Below are 19,116 nucleotides of genomic sequence, written 5' to 3' on the forward strand. Positions count from 1 at the left end.
GGTTTCTATGTTCCTTTCATTTATCTCACGTATACCTCTCTTTCTTTCTTTTCCCTGCTTATCCCTCAGTTTACATTTGCTGGGTGTGCAATTAGAGAAGAGGAGATGTGGAGTGGCAGGAGGGATCTCTCTGTTCTCTTATTCGAGGGTTGGGGGAAGGGAGCTATAGAGCCTATCTCTATCTCTCCCTCCCTCCCTCCCTCCCTCCCTCCCTCCCTCCCTCCCTCCCTCCCTCCCTCCCTCCCTCCCTCCCTCCCTCCCTCCCTCCCTCCCTCCCTCCCTCCCTCCCTCCCTCCCTCCCTCCATCCCTCCATCCCTCCATCCCTCCATCCCTCCCTCCCTCCCTCCCTCGCTCCCTCCCTCCCTCCCTCCCTCCCTCCCTCCCTCCCTCCCTCCCTCCCTCCCTCCCTCTCTCCCTCCCTCTCTCTCTCTCTCTCTCTCTCTCTCTCTCTCTCTCTCTCTCTCTCTCTCTCACACACAGTCATTTCAGACATGAATTCAAACCATTATTACTCGTGATGCCAAAACAACACCGAAGCACAAGGTATTCCATCATGTTGAAAAACTTAATACAAAATGTTTATTTGTACAAATGTGAATTTTGACAGAGTATTTGTGATTTTGTGTTGTCCGTCTTTAAAAAAAGTTACCAGATATCATGGGACTGGATTGGTCTGCTGCAGGAAGGCTTGCACACACATACCCTCCACACAGCCCCACCCCCTTGTTAAAAACAACAAGGCTCCTACACTTTAAGTATAATACCTTAGATACTGTGTGTGTACATAAATATTGTGTTTTAAAACTGAGGCACATTTGCTGTGAAGGAGACATCCAAACCACTTCCATCACTATAAAATTAACAATGAACAATACTTTACAATACTGACAACAATTATAGAACACTTCAATATCATTTTAACACTGGTATAAATAGGAACATTAGAAAGGGAATTATTAGTCAACTAAAAATGATAAAACATGGAATTTATATTCAGTCAAATGAATACGTTTTGATTGGAGCTCACATAATTAGCACATTCTACCAGCTACAGTTCTATCTTTACTAGCTAGGGGGCAGTGATGAACTAGGCTAACTCCTCTTTTAGGGGAGCCTCCATTTAAGAAATACCGAAGTTCACAGTACTGACACAGGGCTTATAAATGTATGTACATCTGTATAAATTAAAACATTTCAAAGAAACAATGTTTTGAAAGTATTAAGATCAGCATCAGTTTTAATAGGAGGAGAGTAGAATAATTCTTTATAAACAGGGAACGACCCATCATACAGTTGTGTGGGGAGCCAACGATCATTGTAAATTCAACCTTTTTATCTGAATTCTATGTTAAAAGAACTAGAACTGTAAGTAATAAAGGGATATTACCTAGAGTTCAACAACTCTGGCTATGATATGATTTCCTAATACAATAAACAGAATGCTTTTATCTGCAAAAGAAAAAACATAACTCTGAGGCATGTTGATAACATGTTTGTCATTGAGATGCCTGACAAAATTGTACAAAGTGTTTCGGGATATACAAATAAATGAAATTAAATCCCATAGGATGGCTATACACTCATACACACCCAAAACAATGATGGGTCCATCTTTGGGTAGCCATGGGTAGTTTACTGGATGTCTCATACTATCTAAAGAAGTGAGTATGTGTTCAACTGAATAAACTCAAGATCTACATTTCAGACAACATAGAAAAGCATCCAACATTTCACAAGTCTTATTATCAAAACGTAGGTTTAAATTAACATCATTCAAATATAATAATGCATACAGTCAAAAGAGAGGTGCTGGTGGTGAGCCTGAACACATTATGTTTGGTGATAAACTGTAGGCATTCTGAACACAAAGACAGTGGCCCTCATTGACGAAACGAACGGACAACAGAAGCGTACGGTCATTTCCACGCAAAGCTCAACATTTCTAAATTTTGACTTGAGAGGAGGCTACAATTAAATCTCACATCTAGTCTCAATTCATGTACACAAGTTTTCTGTGTGGATTCATGGTGCAGCATAGTAAATATCTAAGCATGTGCAGTCTCATATTCAACAATTCAAAATATGTAGCCTATGGAAAAATATTAGATTTTTAAAGGCCTACATCAACAATGTGTTCCGTAAGTCCCTAAAATAAAGTTGTTTTCTAATTGTATGCAATTAATGGATTTAACAATTTTATGTTTTATAGTTTGGAAAAAAGTCTCGATGCTAAAACATACATTTAAGAAATATCTCCTAGTGGAGTGTTTTGATTCAACTGCATTTTGTCCACTTGATAGTCACCCAAACCCTGGTTGGATACTGCACCCACACGCTAATACACACACACACACACCCATACACTCTTAAATACACATACTGTTCCCCACACACATACAAAAACATCGACACACACAGACACGCACCAGCACACCAAAAGAAAGGAGTTACAGGAATGTTAGGATCGTTAACAGTGCATAGAGAAATACCTGACCCGGTTCTAGTGAGAACCATCTACCATCTTTCTTCCAGTGATTTAAGACGAAATACTTCATTCCATTAACAAATGTCATATGCATAAACCAGCTAAGATTAACACATTGATTCCATCACTGCTACAAATAATTTACAAGTGAAAAAGGGACCAGTAAAGGTATAAATAAAAGTATAAAAGATTTCTAGTGGCAGATAAAAAAGAAAGAAAATCCAATGCAAAACAGCATCAGTCCTGTCTTTGACTAATTCTGCCCATCAGATGGAAGTTCCTGATTGGAGCAGCCAGTGAGTGCTCTGTACAACATCAGACAGAAGTTTCTGATTGGAGCAGCAGAGTGAACTTGTGGGACTTGGGGTCTATATACTCCTCAGTGAGACGGATGTATGGGATGGTCTTAACGGTGATGGCCAGACTGAAGTCCAGACAGCGCAGCAGGAACTCTGTCCCATCCTTCAGACCGCTGGTCACCGCAGCATCACTCACCAAGGTCCACTGGCCAGCCATCCAGCGCTCTGATCCATACTGTAAGGTCGGACCTGGGGCTAGGTAGGCCTCTAGAAAGGCCTAATAATCAAAATGAAATATACATATATATCTATAACAACTGTGTTTGGATTCAGTGATTTGACACAGGCTGTGACCAGATGCCGTACTGTGTATAGGGTGTAGAAGCCAGGCTTTACCTTGGGGCTCATGTTGTGGGTGAGGCAGAAAGCCAGGTGTCTTTGGATGCTGTCCATACTGTGGCAGTGCTGTCTCCTGGTGGCGCGGAGATACTTCTGCAGGGCGCGTGCCATGGAGGGGAAGATGGCAAGGGCAGCCTCCCGCACGTCCATCACCTCAGACGGCGACGCCCGCTTTTCTTCCTGACGCAGGCGGCGGACGTGCGTAAACGCCTCCTCCACTGCCACCACCAGTCTGGCAATCACACAACACCCACCACACACACACACACACACATACAAAGTTCAGATAACCTCTCCTCTCCTCTCCTGTCCTGTCCTGTGCTCTACTCTTCCTCTCTCACCTGGCTCGACGTTTCCGTACTCGTCTCTCGTGGTCGGCCTCTTCGTAGTACAGCTCGTTGTGGCTGGCATCTCTTCGTCTGGCTGCTGCCGTGATCATGGCACGCGACTGCGCCCCCCCGGACTGCGAGCCCGCTGCTTGCCCCCCAACTGGGCTTCCAGAGTTATCAGGGCCTGGAGGGTCAGGGAACACATAGGCGTGAATCTAAGACAGTGTCTTTGTGTCCTTTAGCAAGGCACTTAAACCCTGAGCAGGTAGATAGACCTAGTCACAGGTATTATTCCTGTATTGATGTCAATAGCCCTCATTTATCAACCTCACCGAGAACCCGATCGCAGAAATGATCTTAAGACAGGGCTCGTGTGGTTCATAAAACGTTCTCATCTTGCCAATCACAGCTTAAGAATGGTGGTGGCTGAAAACCACTAATGTTTCATGCCTAGTTTAGTGAATGGGGGCCATTGTACAGTACTGTATATGTATGTGAACTCAGAACTCAGCATTTTGTTTAATTTCATCACGTTCAAATAATCCTTTCATGGGGCGCATATCTTTCAAAAACGCATACCACATAGGCTTAGGCTTTATCAGAGCGGCCCAGGACCTCTACTGTATGTCATTCCCTTTCTCACTTACAGCTTTTCTGTCTCCCTCATTCTGTCATTATTGTCAATGATGTAGAAATGCATAAAGATATATCTAAAGATAACGAATTATTAAAATAATTCATATTTGTTACTATTTGTGGATCATATAAATATTAATGACAGAGACAGAGATACTTCAAAGACTGTGGTACCAGTTTGATCAAATGTTGTTGATGACATACAGCCCAAGCACCTAAAGAGGTAGCATTTGTGTGTGAGTATCTGTGTGCATGTCAAACATAAGCCTTCTGAATCCTACTGTGAAAGAGAGAGACAGAGAAAACGTGAAAGAGTGAGAGAGGGGAGAGAATAAGCCCAACTGTTATGAATTATTAGGGGGTAGAAACTCCACTGAGCTGCTGTACTTTCATGTGGGGGAGGGTAGGACCAGCAAGGATGTCATCTATCCCAGCACGCACATCCTTTTACATCACAAAGCAGCTCGCTAACCAGGTTCTACCAAACCGTTAAACAACCACGAATGCTCCAGGGCCAGGAAACCTTTTAACCGACGTATGCTAGTGTATTAATCAAGGAGGGAGGCAGATGCATGGCTAAGAAGTTGCTTTGTTGGGTGTATGCATGTGTGCTTATGCGTGTGCTTCAGTAGACCAGATCTGTGCATTGTGCAGAGTGTTGGGGGCGTATGGAGGGAGTGAGGGATGATGGCGGGGCAGTGATGCATGAGATGCGCGCAGTTACTTCCTGAGTTTAAGTGCTGTGAAGAGAGCAAGAGAGGGGTAAAGATGGATGCTGGTGATACCTATCAGGACTTACTGTTTGACAGGTATGTTCTCAGTTTGTTTTTAAAGGCTGATAGCAGGAGGAAAGAGATTGGAAAGAGACAAAACCACAATGAGATGGTGAAACAAGTAAATGAGGGAGAGTGAAAAGAGAACTACTGCAGAACATTAGTAAATGTAAAGAGCAGATGAATGTCAAGAATACTAGAATACCACACCTTCAACGGAGTAGATCTTGAGGCCGGCCAGGTGTTTGGCAGCGCGGTGCTTAGAGGCAGAAAGAACAGCGGGGTTGTGGAGAGGGAAATCCCGGTAGTAGAACTCCAGGAGGGACAGAGCTGCCTTCTGAATACTGGAGAGAGACGGGAGGAGAGAGAGGAAGAGAGACAGGAAGAGAGAGAGAGGAGGGGGATATTATCAAGAAATCAATTCTCGATAAATTATTAATGATGAACAGCTTTCTTTCCCAAACTCAGAACACAGGCTTGTTAAAAACATACCGACCCATCAAGCGCTTGTGATTTTCCCTTTGTTTTCACACCCTTTATAAGAACCACCCCCCATCTAACTGTTGAGTTGAAAGAGAGACTGTGCTGGTGCATCCTAGGTAATGAGGTCAATTCATAATTGGCACCCGCCCAGGACACAAGCCTCCAAGTCTACAAGCTGGGGCTCTGTTTGTATGTGTGCCATCACTGAAACATTCTCCAATTGAGGTATGTTGTTTCTGCAAGGCTGGTTGTGCAGAACAGCATGGCTAATTACAGCACAATTAACAACCCCACAATTTCTGGATGATCAACTATTATATCACAAGACTCTGTAACATTGACTGCAAATGTGTATGTTGATACACAGTAGAAGAAAATGTGTCTAATAAGCATGACAAACGAGTGCAGGGAGCTGCAACAGTAAGAACACACACACATTCAGGAAGTGTTATACAACCCTTGCCTAAGGGCCGTAGAAATTGTAGAGATCTGCTTTTCCCCCTCCTGTAGCCATGATCCGCCATATCAAGGCGACAGGGGGGGGATGTATAAGTGTGTGAATGTGTCAGTGCGCGTGTGCTACCTGAGCCGTCCAAGGTTGTAGTGGCGGGTCTCCCCATCGGTGGAGCGGATGACACACACGCTGTAACACGGCTGCAGCTGCCTGATTTCCAGCAGCACAATAGCCAGGTAGTGGAGGAACAGCAAAGAGTCCACCAGAGACACAGCAAACTGGACAATTCCCTGGTAGTCCTCATCCTGTCACACACGCACACATGGCAGGGCGTTGGGACACACAAACACACACTTCGCCAACAAGCAAACGCACATGCACACACGTAGACATGCGCAAACACGCAAAGTCCAAGGCATCCGATAAGCACTTACTTGCGCGTCAAGGATGCGCACACCGTAGAAAAGCCAGTAGGAGAGGATGAGCAAGAGCGTGAGGGTGGCAAGAAGTGCTTTGAATGTGCACACGCGTGGCAGGCTGGCGCGCGCTGGCCGCAGGAACAGGGCCCAAATGGCCAGGAGCAGGATGAGCAGCTTGAAGGAGACGGAGAGGAAAAGACCCTCACAGGCTGAGCCACAGGCATTAAGCCTGTCGGGCCACAGCAGAGCCGGGAGCACCAGGAAGGCCAAGGGGGAGGCTAGGACCAGCAGCACAAGAGAGAGGCCCAGGGCCAGGGGAGCATAGCGCTGACAGGCCTGCCCTCGGTCCTCCTCAGTTTCCTTCCCGAGACCCACAACCTCCTCCTGGGACAGACTCAGCTCTGACGTCCCGGTCACGGCCGTGGTGGTTTCCCCCCAGTTCTCATCCTGACGGGGAGGAGGAAAAGAAAAACAATGTTGTAACTACAACTCGACAGTAATTCAGTAGACATCACACATTCAGTAGACATCTCTCTTGTTCAAACACAGACAGACATATCAACTGAATTGCGACAGTATTTACACAGATGTTTGCTTTACATTTTGCCCTCCAGTCTAGATTTAAATAGCGGGCTCTGTGACAGGCTCTTGCCTCCATAGATGTAATACTGCATGACAGGCCTCAGACAGCTCATAATAACCAGGTAGGGATGAGGACACACATACAGGCACACTAACGCCAACACACAGACAGTAGCAGTCTGAATAACTACAAGCATGGGTGTTATGCGGGCCAACATAGCTGATTAGAGTCAGCTATCTTCTCCCTGACTATGCCTGCCTGCCTGCCTGCCTGCCTGCCTGCCTGCCTGCCTGCCTGCCTGCCTGCCTGCCTGCCTGCCTGCCTGCCTGCCTGCCTGCCTGCCTGCCTGCCTGCCTGCCTGCCTGCCTGCCTGCCTGCCTGCCTGCCTGCCTGCCTGCCTGCCTGCCTGCCTGCCTGCCTGCCTGCCTGCCTGCCTGCCTGCCTGCCTGCCTGCCTGCCTGCCTGCCTGCCTGCCTGCCTGCCTGCCTGCCTGCCTGCCTGCCTGCCTGCCTGCCTGCCTGCCTGCCTGCCTGCCTGCCTGCCTGCCTGCCTGCCTGCCTGCCTGCCTGCCTGCCTGCCTGCCTGCCTGCCTGCCTGCCTGCCTGCCTGCCTGCCTGCCTGCCTGCCTGCCTGCCTGCCTGCCTGCCTGCCTGCCTGCCTGCCTGCCTGCCTGCCTGCCTGCCTGCCTGCCTGCCTGCCTGCCTGCCTGCCTGCCTGCCTGCCTGCCTGCCTGCCTGCCTGCCTGCCTGCCTGCCTGCCTGCCTGCCTGCCTGCCTGCCTGCCTGCCTGCCTGCCTGCCTGCCTGCCTGCCTGCCTGCCTGCCTGCCTGCCTGCCTGCCTGCCTGCCTGCCTGCCTGCCTGCCTGCCTGCCTGCCTGCCTGCCTGCCTGCCTGCCTGCCTGCCTGCCTGCCTGCCTGCCTGCCTGCCTGCCTGCCTGCCTGCCTGCCTGCCTGCCTGCCTGCCTGCCTGCCTGCCTGCCTGCCTGCCTGCCTGCCTGCCTGCCTGCCTGCCTGCCTGCCTGCCTGCCTGCCTGCCTGCCTGCCTGCCTGCCTGCCTGCCTGCCTGCCTGCCTGCCTGCCTGCCTGCCTGCCTGCCTGCCTGCCTGCCTGCCTGCCTGCCTGCCTGCCTGCCTGCCTGCCTGCCTGCCTGCCTGCCTGCCTGCCTGCCTGCCTGCCTGCCTGCCTGCCTGCCTGCCTGCCTGCCTGCCTGCCTGCCTGCCTGCCTGCCTGCCTGCCTGCCTGCCTGCCTGCCTGCCTGCCTGCCTGCCTGCCTGCCTGCCTGCCTGCCTGCCTGCCTGCCTGCCTGCCTGCCTGCCTGCCTGCCTGCCTGCCTGCCTGCCTGTCTGTCTGTCTGTCTGCTCGGCTCAGTTCCTAATCCTCCCATTGCTGATGTTCTCTATGTATTCCTGTATTCCTTATTTATCTCAGTCAGGGAGTGAGGAAAAACCTGAAGAAATCTGTTCTGTTCCACTTCACTGCAACGTTTCCTTTGCAAACTGGATTGTGTGTGAGAAATTAGTGTGTCACACACAGTTGTGTCTCTGCTAATGTAACAGGGTACAAGTACAAGTAGTCATGCTGCTCGTCAGTCCTCCCGAGCTTTCCCCTCGCTGGTATTCAATCCCAGAACCTGTAACATGCAAGTGCAACTACTAGCCTGCTACGCCAACAAAAAGCTAGCTTTTCGCTGGCGCGGGTGGACTGTATTGTGAGTTTGGAGTGAGAAGTGAGTTTAAACAATTCACATCGGTTACACACACCAATCCCTTTAACACAACTGGAATATTTCTGTAAACAGCAGTTACTGTTTACAAACAGCAATTTTGGGAACATAAACCTGCAGGAAAGAGTACAACAGAGCAGAGTAAAGCAGAACACTCACACACACACATTGGCCTACAGACAGTAAAACCAACTTTGTTCAACCAAGTGTATCCCAATGTGATTACAAAGGTCCACACTGATATTAATCCCCTGACCTATTTGGCCCTGGGTTACCATGGCGATTATGAGCTGGTTGCCATAGTGATGACCCTGACCCCAGCTGTGGGGTCTGTAAGTACAGAGTTCATCAATGGTTCAGGGGCGGGGCTTGACAAATTAATCACATCCTACATTACCTATTCTACCCATATGTGTATCACCCTTAAAGCTAACAGTCCTCCTATCTTATAACCATATGGCGAGTCATACTATATCAAGATTAAAAGTTTCCTATGTTATTTAGTACCTGTGTCTCTTCTCCTGGGGCTGCTGTTGAGTCGCCTGGGAGGGGCTCAGAGTTGTGCGTGGGCGTGGTCTGAGAAGGCGTGTCTGGGGGGTTGATGGTGACAGAGCGCTCAGAACGACTGCTGTCCTTACTGCTGGGCTTACGGCGCTCTCTACTGCGCTCGCTTGACACAGAAACATACACACACAGTGGGAAGAAGTAAAAGAACAGAATGAAGATGCCACCAGATGAGCAGAGGAGAGGAGACAGAAAATTACTTTTTAATTTACTGAACAGGCAGCAGCCTCTCCGTAAAATAGGTTAGAGGCAGTCAGCTGTGATGACCCTAATCCACTCTTTACTTCTCTCTCTTGGGCTCTTCTCTCCTACTCTCTTTTTTTCACTCTCTCTTAGTCTGTTGCTTTAATTTGTTTTCAATCAACAGACACGCATGGCTTAAATTATAAACAAACGCACACGCACTAAAGTGCACATCTTAGTAGAGACAAACGCTTCTCTTATGATGCCACACCACTGGCTCATAAATAAACACCACAGAGGCGAGATATCAAACTATGTTTAACCAGCTGTATCTGAAGAGAGCTAAGAATAGAAAAAGCAGTCGAGAAAGAGACACAGAAGTACAGGCGCTGTACAGAGAGTAGAGAGAGACTGAAGTAAGACAGAGAGCATAAGAGAAAGGGGACAGAAAGAAAGATTATATGAGAAAGAAAGGAAAAAGTAAGATAGAGAGTTGAAGAGAGAGAGTCAGAAGTAAGATAGACAGTACAAGATACAGAGACAGAAGTAAGATAGATAGTACAAGATACAGAGACAGAAGTAAGATAGAGAGAATAAGAGAGAGAGAAAGGGAGAAAGTAGAGGGCTTACCCATGCCGGTTGGACCTGTTGGAGCGACTGGAGTGGGAATACCCAGAGTGAGTGGACTCGGTGTCCATGCCAATGCAGATCAGGCCCCGTGATTGGCTGGGAGTCTGAGGAGAGCCTTAGGGTGTTGTAGAGGGGAATGTCTGTCTGACCGCGGAAGGACGGGATGAAGGAAAAGAATAGAGAAGGAGAAGAAAGAGAGGAGGAGATAGCTAGAGACTTTCAGAGGAGAGACAATGTTGGGAATCCCTGATTGCAAAAACCCTGCAGAGCCTTAGAGAACATGGGAGAGAGAGTGAAAGACAGAGTAGGGGAGAGAGAGAGAGAGAGAGAGAGAGAGAGAGAGAGAGAGAGAGAGAGAGGGAAAAACAACAGAGAAAAAAACCATAAATCTCAGGTACAAGGCAAGGTTTTACATTTGAACACAGTGGAGCATTACATGACTCGACACACTCGATGACTATGCATGTTACCCAGAGTTCAAGTCAACCAGGCTGAATCCTGATCTAACCTCTCTCTCGTCTCTTGTCACCACTGACAGACTGACAGAGTGGGAAGAGGATTAAAACAACAGGTAAGCCTGGATCACCATCCTCCTCCTCATGATATCACAGACCAGACTGGTTTATGATCCAAATAGGATCCCTATCATAAGCATGTGTGTGTCTGTTTGTCAAACATCTGTCTTTCTTATTTCATCTGTCAATTCAGGAGACAGCATTCATAAAAAGTACATTCCTCTGTTCAAGTTTAAGTGTTTTATTGTCAGATATACAGAACAACAATAGTTCAGACTGGGCACTGAAATTCTTGGGACAAGACAACGCGAAGCAACCTGGCACAACATAACATATAGGTATTCAGTTTAACATAGATTACATCTATGATAAGCTAAAATATAATAAACCTCCCAAATATCTAAAATAATATAATATACAGTACAGTGTACAAAACCTCTAATACACATAACTTATACTAACCATATAAACCTAACCTAACCTTGAGACAGTGGGGTACAATTAGTGCAATATTGCTGATAGTACAACTAGTAGCTGAAAGTGACAGTGTGTAAAGTGGCTAGTGTGAGTAGTGTGTAAAGTGGCTAGTGAGTAGAGTACTGTTGTCTTTTGTCTCTGTTGTCCTAACCCCTCACTCTACCCTAAAACCACAACTCCAATTGCAGCCATTGTCCTAGAAAGCAAATGTGTTGTGTGTTAGACTCGGACAAGGATATTCTGTTGTCAGTGTCCAATCCTCTCATGCATGACTACTCATTCAGTCTCTTATCGCTCATCTCTGCCTCCCTGCTGTATCCATGACAACCCCCTGCCAATCATCTTCCCCGCCCTAATCTCCTCCCACCAACCAGGATAATGATCATTTCAGACATCAGACAACACACCTTATTCAAATCAATGGGTTGGTACTGCTGTAACACATCAATTTTCCGATGGGATTAATAGTCTTATCTATATATCTATCATCCAGGTTCTGCAAAGCTGGATGAAAACACCTTCATTTGAATCAGGTGTGTTTTGTGTTTGCTCTTCACAAGGTTTGAAGTTTATTGTGATTTGTGAAGTGGTCCACTGGAATGATTTGGTCCTGCTCCTCCTAACAATCTCTAGCAGCATGTTGTATTCATTCCTAACCTATATGAGCTACTATACTTATTGACAATATATATAATAGAAATAAGAATGTGTTTATTTCTTTACAGATAACTCTGTATTTACTACATCAACATATTAAGGGTTAAATTGGTTTGCAATGTTATAAAATATTATTCACACACAACTACACTTTGAACATTCTTGCTCTAGTGTAATCCACAACCATTAGTCTTTGCAAGTGTTAAACAATTATATAAGGAAGTCAGATGTGGGAGACATCATTGTTATAAATACATTTCTTAGTTTACCGCTTTTCCTTCAGACCAAGGATCTTACAATAATTGTATTACCAACGTAAACCTTGCTACAAAGCACAGACGCACCAGCAGGGGAGGGTGTCTGTGTCGTGTGACTGAGAGCTACTCAGCTAGGGAATATGGAGGGAGTCTAGTCCAGATACAATCCAGGGAATGCTCCTGATAACATATCCAGTATTTGTCTTGTTTGCACAGTGGGGGAAGTGGGGGGAGTCTGTGTCTCTGACTTTCACCTCATCAAGAGTACCAGAGAGTTCCAGTTCTAACCCAGATATCTGGAGGTGTGCAGTTGCCATGGTAACACTGGAGGCATGAGACTCCTTGTAGCAGCAGTAATCGCCTCTGTGTCTGTGTGTGTGTGTGCGTGTGTGAGTGCGACGCAGATGTGGACAGTTTCACGTTTCAAACAATACATGTGGCCCATGCTCATTTCTTTTTCCATCACCACCTCTCTCTCTCTCTCTCTCTCTCTCACACTCATGCATGTAGGCACACACACCACACACTCCTACATCTGGTCACCCTGAGAAGAGGTATAACCTGGAGGGTTTGACTGCACATGTGCACTAGATGTATATGGGGCAGGTCTTCCCCTCAAAGTAGTCAGTCATCCATAGTATGAGACACAGATGCACACACTATCAGGCCAGGCATAAAATCATACCCAGTGGGAAAGAACAACTATCAGTAACACACTAAGTCCTCACTGCATAAATAGGGCCTGTTGGAATCACCGTCTGTCTGTCTGTCTGTCTGTCTGTCTGTCTGTCTGTCCAGAACAACACAAGGTCAGACTGGGCACTGGAATTCTTGGGACAAGACAACGCAAAGCAACCTGGCATAACATAACATATAAGTATTCAGTTTAACATAAATTACATAGATTGTCTGTCTATCTGTGTCTGCCAGCCTTGTCTGCCTGTCTTTCTACCTATCTGTGTCTGTCTGTCTGTCTGTCTGCCCGCCCTCCCACCAGCAAACCTGCCTGTCGTTCTGTCTGCCTTTCTGTCGGTTGGCTTGCCTGTCTCCTGCTTATCTACCTGTCCTGTCTTTCTATCTGTCTTCATGTCTGCTGTCAGAATATGTGAACATCAGCAAATTCAGTAATGTATGTATAAAATATTCAGGATAACCAACCACGTGTCTCCTCACATTTCTGGTTCGGTGCACAGGAGCAGAAAGTGAGACTGATCTTAGAATCACAGTCGTTAGCGTGTTTGTGTAGAAGAAGCGCAGAGGCACTGAGGCATCAAGCCAGTTGAGCGAACACAAGGCTTAAGGCCATATAGGCCCATTACTCTATACATCATTGCATACATTATCTTCTTCACTCACAGAGTCACAGACAGTCACATCGAGGTCCAAACTAGGAGTGACATTACTGTCCATGAGACTCTACATGAACTGAACTCCCCAGGAGAACTCGCAAAGGTCAGATCCGAAATGTTTTTCTCTTTGGGTTCCACTCTTGCTCTTAGGTCACGCTGGGAGGAATAATGTGTTTCAGCTGTTGGATCCAGGAATCTGTGTGTATTTTGTACAGTCATTGTAAGAATTTACAGTGTGTATCATTTGTGTGTGATGTGTGAGTGATAGTCAGTATCAGTGTGCGTGTGTCTGAATGCAGTATGTGTTTCTGTAGTAGAGCATGTGTTACTGTGGTGGTGGTGGTGATGTGTGTGCTTCTGTTGCTGTGTGTGTCTGTATATGTGGGAGTGTATTTTTCTGTAGGTGGTGTGTGTGTGTTTCAGAGGCTGTGTTTTTTTCTGGGGGTGTGTGTATGATTAACTATTCCCCCAGCTGCAGAACCATTTGGCCCAATGTCAAGGCAGAGAGGAGGGTTGAGTGATGGGAGATGCCAGCACAGCATCCGTGTGCTGCCTGGCACTTTGGGTGGCACAAATAAACCCTGTGGACAGCCATGGTAACCATGACATCTGCTCTCTCCCACACCCATTATTCCCCCCCCCCCCCATTCCCTTCTCATCCCCTCCCCCATGTCCAGCCCTCAGTGTGCCCTGCCCTTGTGGCTCTGTGTCATGCAGTGCCAGTTACGGCACCACAGCCCCTGGCATCTGCCTTACTCTGGGGCTGTTAGTTAAATTAATCCATATTCACTTCCTCATACATACACACACATCCATAATAAAGTCTTAAACCATATTTACTAACCATAACCAATGCAAAGCAGATCAGTGCAAGATGACATTAAACAAGTGACTGTCATGCCCAGTAAACTTACACATACCTACACACACACACACAAACAAACTGTGTCTTTTCAACTTTCAAGACAAACAAGCAAATTCATTTTTTGGACAGAAACCCTTCTAGTGCTATTTAAAGGATGGGTAATCTGCAATCTGTTCATGCACTGGACACAACCCTGTATAACAGCTGTTGATTAACACATGACTACAGTACTGAACACAACACCCACATAGGCCTAGACAGACACACACAGAGTTGAGAACTGACCCACTTGGTTGGTATGCTAACTCCCTTGCAACTCTTTCAAAAAGGAATAATACAATTATATAGGCCTGTACACCTTAGTCTTTACAATTATAACTCTGCTATGGGAGACCTGAAGCAGACTTGGGCAGTGTTCAGGGGTACATATAGTATGTCCCTATTTCTACTTGCACAGCATACACGTGCTAGGCTACATATAGCACATACCTGTAGTACATGTACAGTTATATTGGGTTTAAATCTCAACTTTATTTTGTGTGAAGGCAGCACACCAGTTCCCCAGCCTATGTAAGGTAAAAAAATACACCCAATACTAATAGTGTAACAGAAAATGCAATAAGGACTTCTGAACCAATACAGTCTGAAAGCAGAAAGATGAGGTTCCTGCAACAACTTCATAAATGGAAACATTGATCTTGTCAGATCCACACACCCCAAACCACCATGACTAACAGACCTGTTCTCCAGACCCATCCAGATGTGCCCGCCTCCTCCTTCCAATCTCTCACCACTGTCTTCCGTTACAGGACTACTAGATGTGTTCCAATTAGGGTGAATTTCTAGAAGGTTCAAAGCAAAGGCCTGAGAAAAATGCCATGCCTGAGAGAGATACAGGACGCATACACTGCAAACAATTTGGGAAATCTACACATAACGTGTCTGTGACATAGACCGAGCCCATGGGCTTACAACGTAATGTTACAATGTTGTCTACCTAGTGAGGAGTACCCCTAGCATATAAAATAATGTGGATGTCTGTGCACCACAATGCAAATCAAACCGGGTCTGTCGGAGAAACAAAAGCAGAATTCGGTAGCACTGAACTTCACTCTCATTCCGGTGTATAGTACACCCTTTCTCCGGTTAGGCTACATTACATTAAGCATCAAATGTATCTGGATAACGACGGGGTCGGCGAATCAGAAAATTCTATGCAAAATCCCAAATGCACCGCATTGCATTCTCACCTTCATATGGAGATCGGATTCCATCACCTGGGTGCGTCAGAATCGCTTTGCCGCTGGGCTCACCTAAATTGCAGAACCAATTGATACATCGTCGTTAAAAGGCTGACCTACTCCCCCATGCGATCGCTCAGAATGGATTCTGGTGGGGATAGGAGGCGTGAAATACACCGCTAGAGGGCGTTGATGTGCTTTCATTGAAAGCATCTCTCAAATTATCCAATGCTGCAGCCCACACTCCCTTTGAACGACTCTGCCAGAGCCCTACGTTTCTCTCGATGGCTCTGGACCAGAGCCATATAAAAAAATATCTATCTAAAAAACCTTTTATATCATCTGCTCTGGACCATAGAGCGAGCTGTGTAACAAAGCATTTTCAACAGGCAGTGCTTTTTTTCAGTGTATTTTCGCCCTAGGAGAGCTTTTGTCCTGTCCGTGTTCAGAAAGTGCTGTTCATAAAGGCTGCTGCAGACTCTCACAATGTGACTTTACGTATTTACTTTCTCCAAAGAACAAATACATTTAAATAAAACACGTTAAACTTTCAAACGCAATTGGTTAATTGACAAACCTAAACTACAGCACTACGTCTACCTTACAAAAAACAAGTATATTCGAATTCGAGTATACTATAAGTATACTAAAATATGGATAATATGCAAAATCAGAGGCATTAGAGGGGCCCCTGAACATTTTAATATACTAGTAAGTCATAGTAAAATTCTTAGTTTCTTTCTTGAAGTACTTACATTAATTGAAAGTGAACTTGAAAGTATTGCAAAGTATACTTTGAGGCACTTTAGGAAATATACTTAATGAACTGAGTGCACTACACAGGTTACTTTAAGAGAATTCCAAAGTATACTTTGAAGTACTTTAGGAAGTATACTCGATGAACTGAAAGTGCACTACACAGGCTACTTCGCAGTATTCAAAAGTAAACCTTGAAATACACTGTAAGTGTACAAATCGACCTAAAAAGTGGGCCAATTCAGTTTACTTAGTACATAAATAGTATATAAATACGAACACTGCTAGTATACTTTAAGTAACATGATAAAAGTATACTTTTTATACTAAGTAGACTTACAAATGCATTTGAAGTATACTTCTTTTTTGTAAAGGTAGTCATGTTACAGGGACAGATGAACAGCAAATACAGAATCCATAAATGACAGACAAAATCATGGTCAAAAAAAGGTGTCTGTACGGAATCTGACACTAGCAAACACTGGAAAAATATTGGCACAATCTGGCAGGGCCCCAACAATAGATAGTGATAATCAATTTAGACAGAACACAGGTAAAGCTTGTGATGCTACCATTGAACTGAGGGATGTGGACAAAGGCTGATCCCAAAATTGAAGTACTGACAAGGGAAGAGAAAGTACAGTAGAAAATAAAGAACAGTGCAGAGTTTTAACAGTATTTGGATGGTTCACACGTTCAGTTATCACACACATAGATTGAATAGATAGCTTTTATTGAAGCATTAGCCAAGCCCAATGGTGGTGGAAGCTGGTAGCAGGGCCGAGCCTTGAGCGGTTGGTGGAGGCCGGTAGCAGAGCCGGGCCTGGGGTCCGGGCATGGACTCGGGGTGTGGCAGAGAGCCCTAATGGATCACGGCTGAGCAGCAGCTCAAGCAGATCCCCAAAAGGAACCGACTCACCTACAGGCTGCAGTTAGGCTGATGCGAGCCTGACTGTGGTAGAGGTTGGGGATGTTGGTCCTGACGTATGAGCAGTATGCCTGGAGAGGACTAGCGACCCAGGAGCTGGATGGTTTGGTCGGCAACGCTCTGGCTGGAAGCCGAGTAGGCTACACCGATCCTGAATGAATGTGCAGAATAGTGTGAAGGGTCAATACCTGATTTGGCGAGGATGATGGTGAAACCAGAAGCGGGAGGAGACGTGTCCTGATTCCGTGAGGAATGGTGGGCTGGAGGGGAGGGCATGGCTTCTTGATTTGGAGAGAGCCAGGTTATCCAGGGACTCATAGGGGCTGAGTGGAGAGTTAAGGCGGAAGAGGAAGATCGGAACAGCTGGCCTGATCTTCTGCGTTTTAGGGTGAAGATGAATGTGTCTGGGGAATGTAGCGTGATGCCGGCAGGGGCGGCGGCAGATAATTTTTAATGCAGGTGCTAAGGGGGTGTTAGATCATTGACAGGGGGAGCTGCGCAATTCAATATATTATATAAATACTATCAGGGCCGCCTGGGCTGGAGTGGGACCCATTTTCAGCCCGGCAGTGTAATGGCCAAAGCCAGCCCATCCCCCACCAGGGGCTGAGCCATACGTTGAACAATCGGGGCTTAACCCGAACCGAGAACCTAGTCAAGGTTTTGATGCGAGGTGAAAACGGAACTTCACATGAATGCAAGCGCGCCTAGGGCTCGAAATTACAACCCAAATTTGTACCTGAAAAATTCAGGGCTTTTGAGAAAACATTTTTCCCACCCTAGCAGGAACCTAGATTTACGAAGTGACAGATCTCTATTTTTTTACCTGGCTTTTTCAGTTCCTTCCTTGCATCTTTTCCCCATCCATTTTATTATTTTTGCATCAGCTTAATCTTGCTAACTTCACAACAATAAATCATTGTTTAGGGTTGTCTCCGTGGCAACAAACTTGGTACACGCACTTGTGTTATTTAGATTAAAACCTAGTGTAGCCTATTAGCTTACTTATGTTAAGTTACAGTCACACAGTAACTTAACACATCGTTTTATTCGGTGTGTGAAAAAAAGCGGGCAATCTGCTGGACCAATTTATGAGCAGGCAGAGCGGCCCACCGTAAATTCTCCCGATGAATTCTCCCACCTGCTAGCCCCTCCCTAGCGCCGCCCATGGATGCCGGCGATGCATGGGTGAGCGTAGGGGTCGAAGGTGGACGTGAACTCAAGCGCCTAAGGGAGCCGAAAAAGGCCAGGCCTCTTGGGTGGAAATGGTGGAAGGGGAGGAGTAGCTAGTGCGCAGTGTATATGCAGGCGGCTAGCAGGTCGGCAGTGAGGGGGAGCCGTGCAGAGGGAGAGCAACGTGAAGAAGAAGTTGATGCCGCCAAGGTACACAGGGATAGTGGAAGTGCGGCTGGAGAGGTGTATGTGTGCAGGGAATGAAGCTTGGAGGATGGCCTCTTGGGTGTGGAGTGAAGGCTGTGGAGGGGTGCCGTCGTATGAAGATGGTACAGGAATCAGTGTGGTAGAGGCTGGTAGCAGAGCCAAGCCTAAGCTGGTAGCAGAGCCAAGCCCGATGCAGTGCGGTAGAAGCTGGTAGCAGAGCCAAGCCTGATGCTCTTTGGTAGAGGCTGGTAGCAGAGCCAAGCCTGATGCAGTGTGGTAGGAGCTGGTAGCAAAGCCTAGCCTAATTCAGTGTGATGGAGAATGGTAGTAGAGACAAACCTGTTGTGGTTCATGGAGGCTTGTAGCAGAGCGAAGCCTGATGCAGTATGGGCGAGGCTGGTAACAGAGCCAAGCATGATGCACTGTAGTGGAGGCTGGTAACAGAGCCAAGCCTGAGGCTTGGTTCTCCATCACACTGAATTGGGGGGCTGCAGACACGGGGAGGGGAGGCCTGGAGGCAGAGGGGGCCACGCTATGGGCAGCTGGAGGCGTCGTGGCGAGCAGTGAGAAAGCAGTGAGAATTGCACTTTTGGCACAAGGACTAATTAAAGATGAGCAGAAAGGACAAATAGGCTAATGTGAAGGTTACTGAACTGATTTCAAAACAATAAAAAGTAGCTCACAGCCAACATGAGTGTTGTGTAGTCTAAACAGATGTTACCTAGCTTGGT

General features: G+C 46.6%; 1 protein-coding gene across 6 annotated transcripts; it reads right to left on the reverse strand.

Annotated features, from left to right (window-relative positions):
- Nucleotides 1–600: 600 nt before the first annotated feature.
- On the reverse strand, nucleotides 601–10,205 carry LOC146234241 (vang-like protein 1). 6 transcript variants are annotated; one of them, XM_084688934.1, is made up of 9 exons: nucleotides 9,961–10,205; nucleotides 9,091–9,253; nucleotides 6,294–6,725; nucleotides 5,989–6,164; nucleotides 5,133–5,266; nucleotides 4,949–4,984; nucleotides 3,526–3,673; nucleotides 3,182–3,416; nucleotides 601–3,062 (listed from the first exon to the last, which is right to left on the reverse strand). In XM_084688934.1, the coding sequence occupies exons 1-9, from the start codon at nucleotides 10,026–10,028 to the stop codon at nucleotides 2,802–2,804; spliced, it is 1,653 nt and encodes a 550-aa protein (XP_084545060.1). In that variant the 5' UTR covers nucleotides 10,029–10,205; the 3' UTR covers nucleotides 601–2,801. The 6 variants fall into 6 exon arrangements, with proteins under 6 accessions (XP_084545060.1, XP_084545059.1, XP_084545062.1 ...); XM_084688933.1 differs by having other exon boundaries at nucleotides 3,526–3,697; XM_084688936.1 differs by lacking the exon at nucleotides 4,949–4,984 and having other exon boundaries at nucleotides 3,526–3,661.
- Nucleotides 10,206–19,116: the final 8,911 nt, after the last annotated feature.

The sequence above is a fragment of the Hypomesus nipponensis genome, chromosome 23 (assembly GCF_054491055.1).
Source record: "Hypomesus nipponensis isolate SF chromosome 23, ASM5449105v1, whole genome shotgun sequence".
Lineage (NCBI taxonomy): Eukaryota > Metazoa > Chordata > Actinopteri > Osmeriformes > Osmeridae > Hypomesus > Hypomesus nipponensis.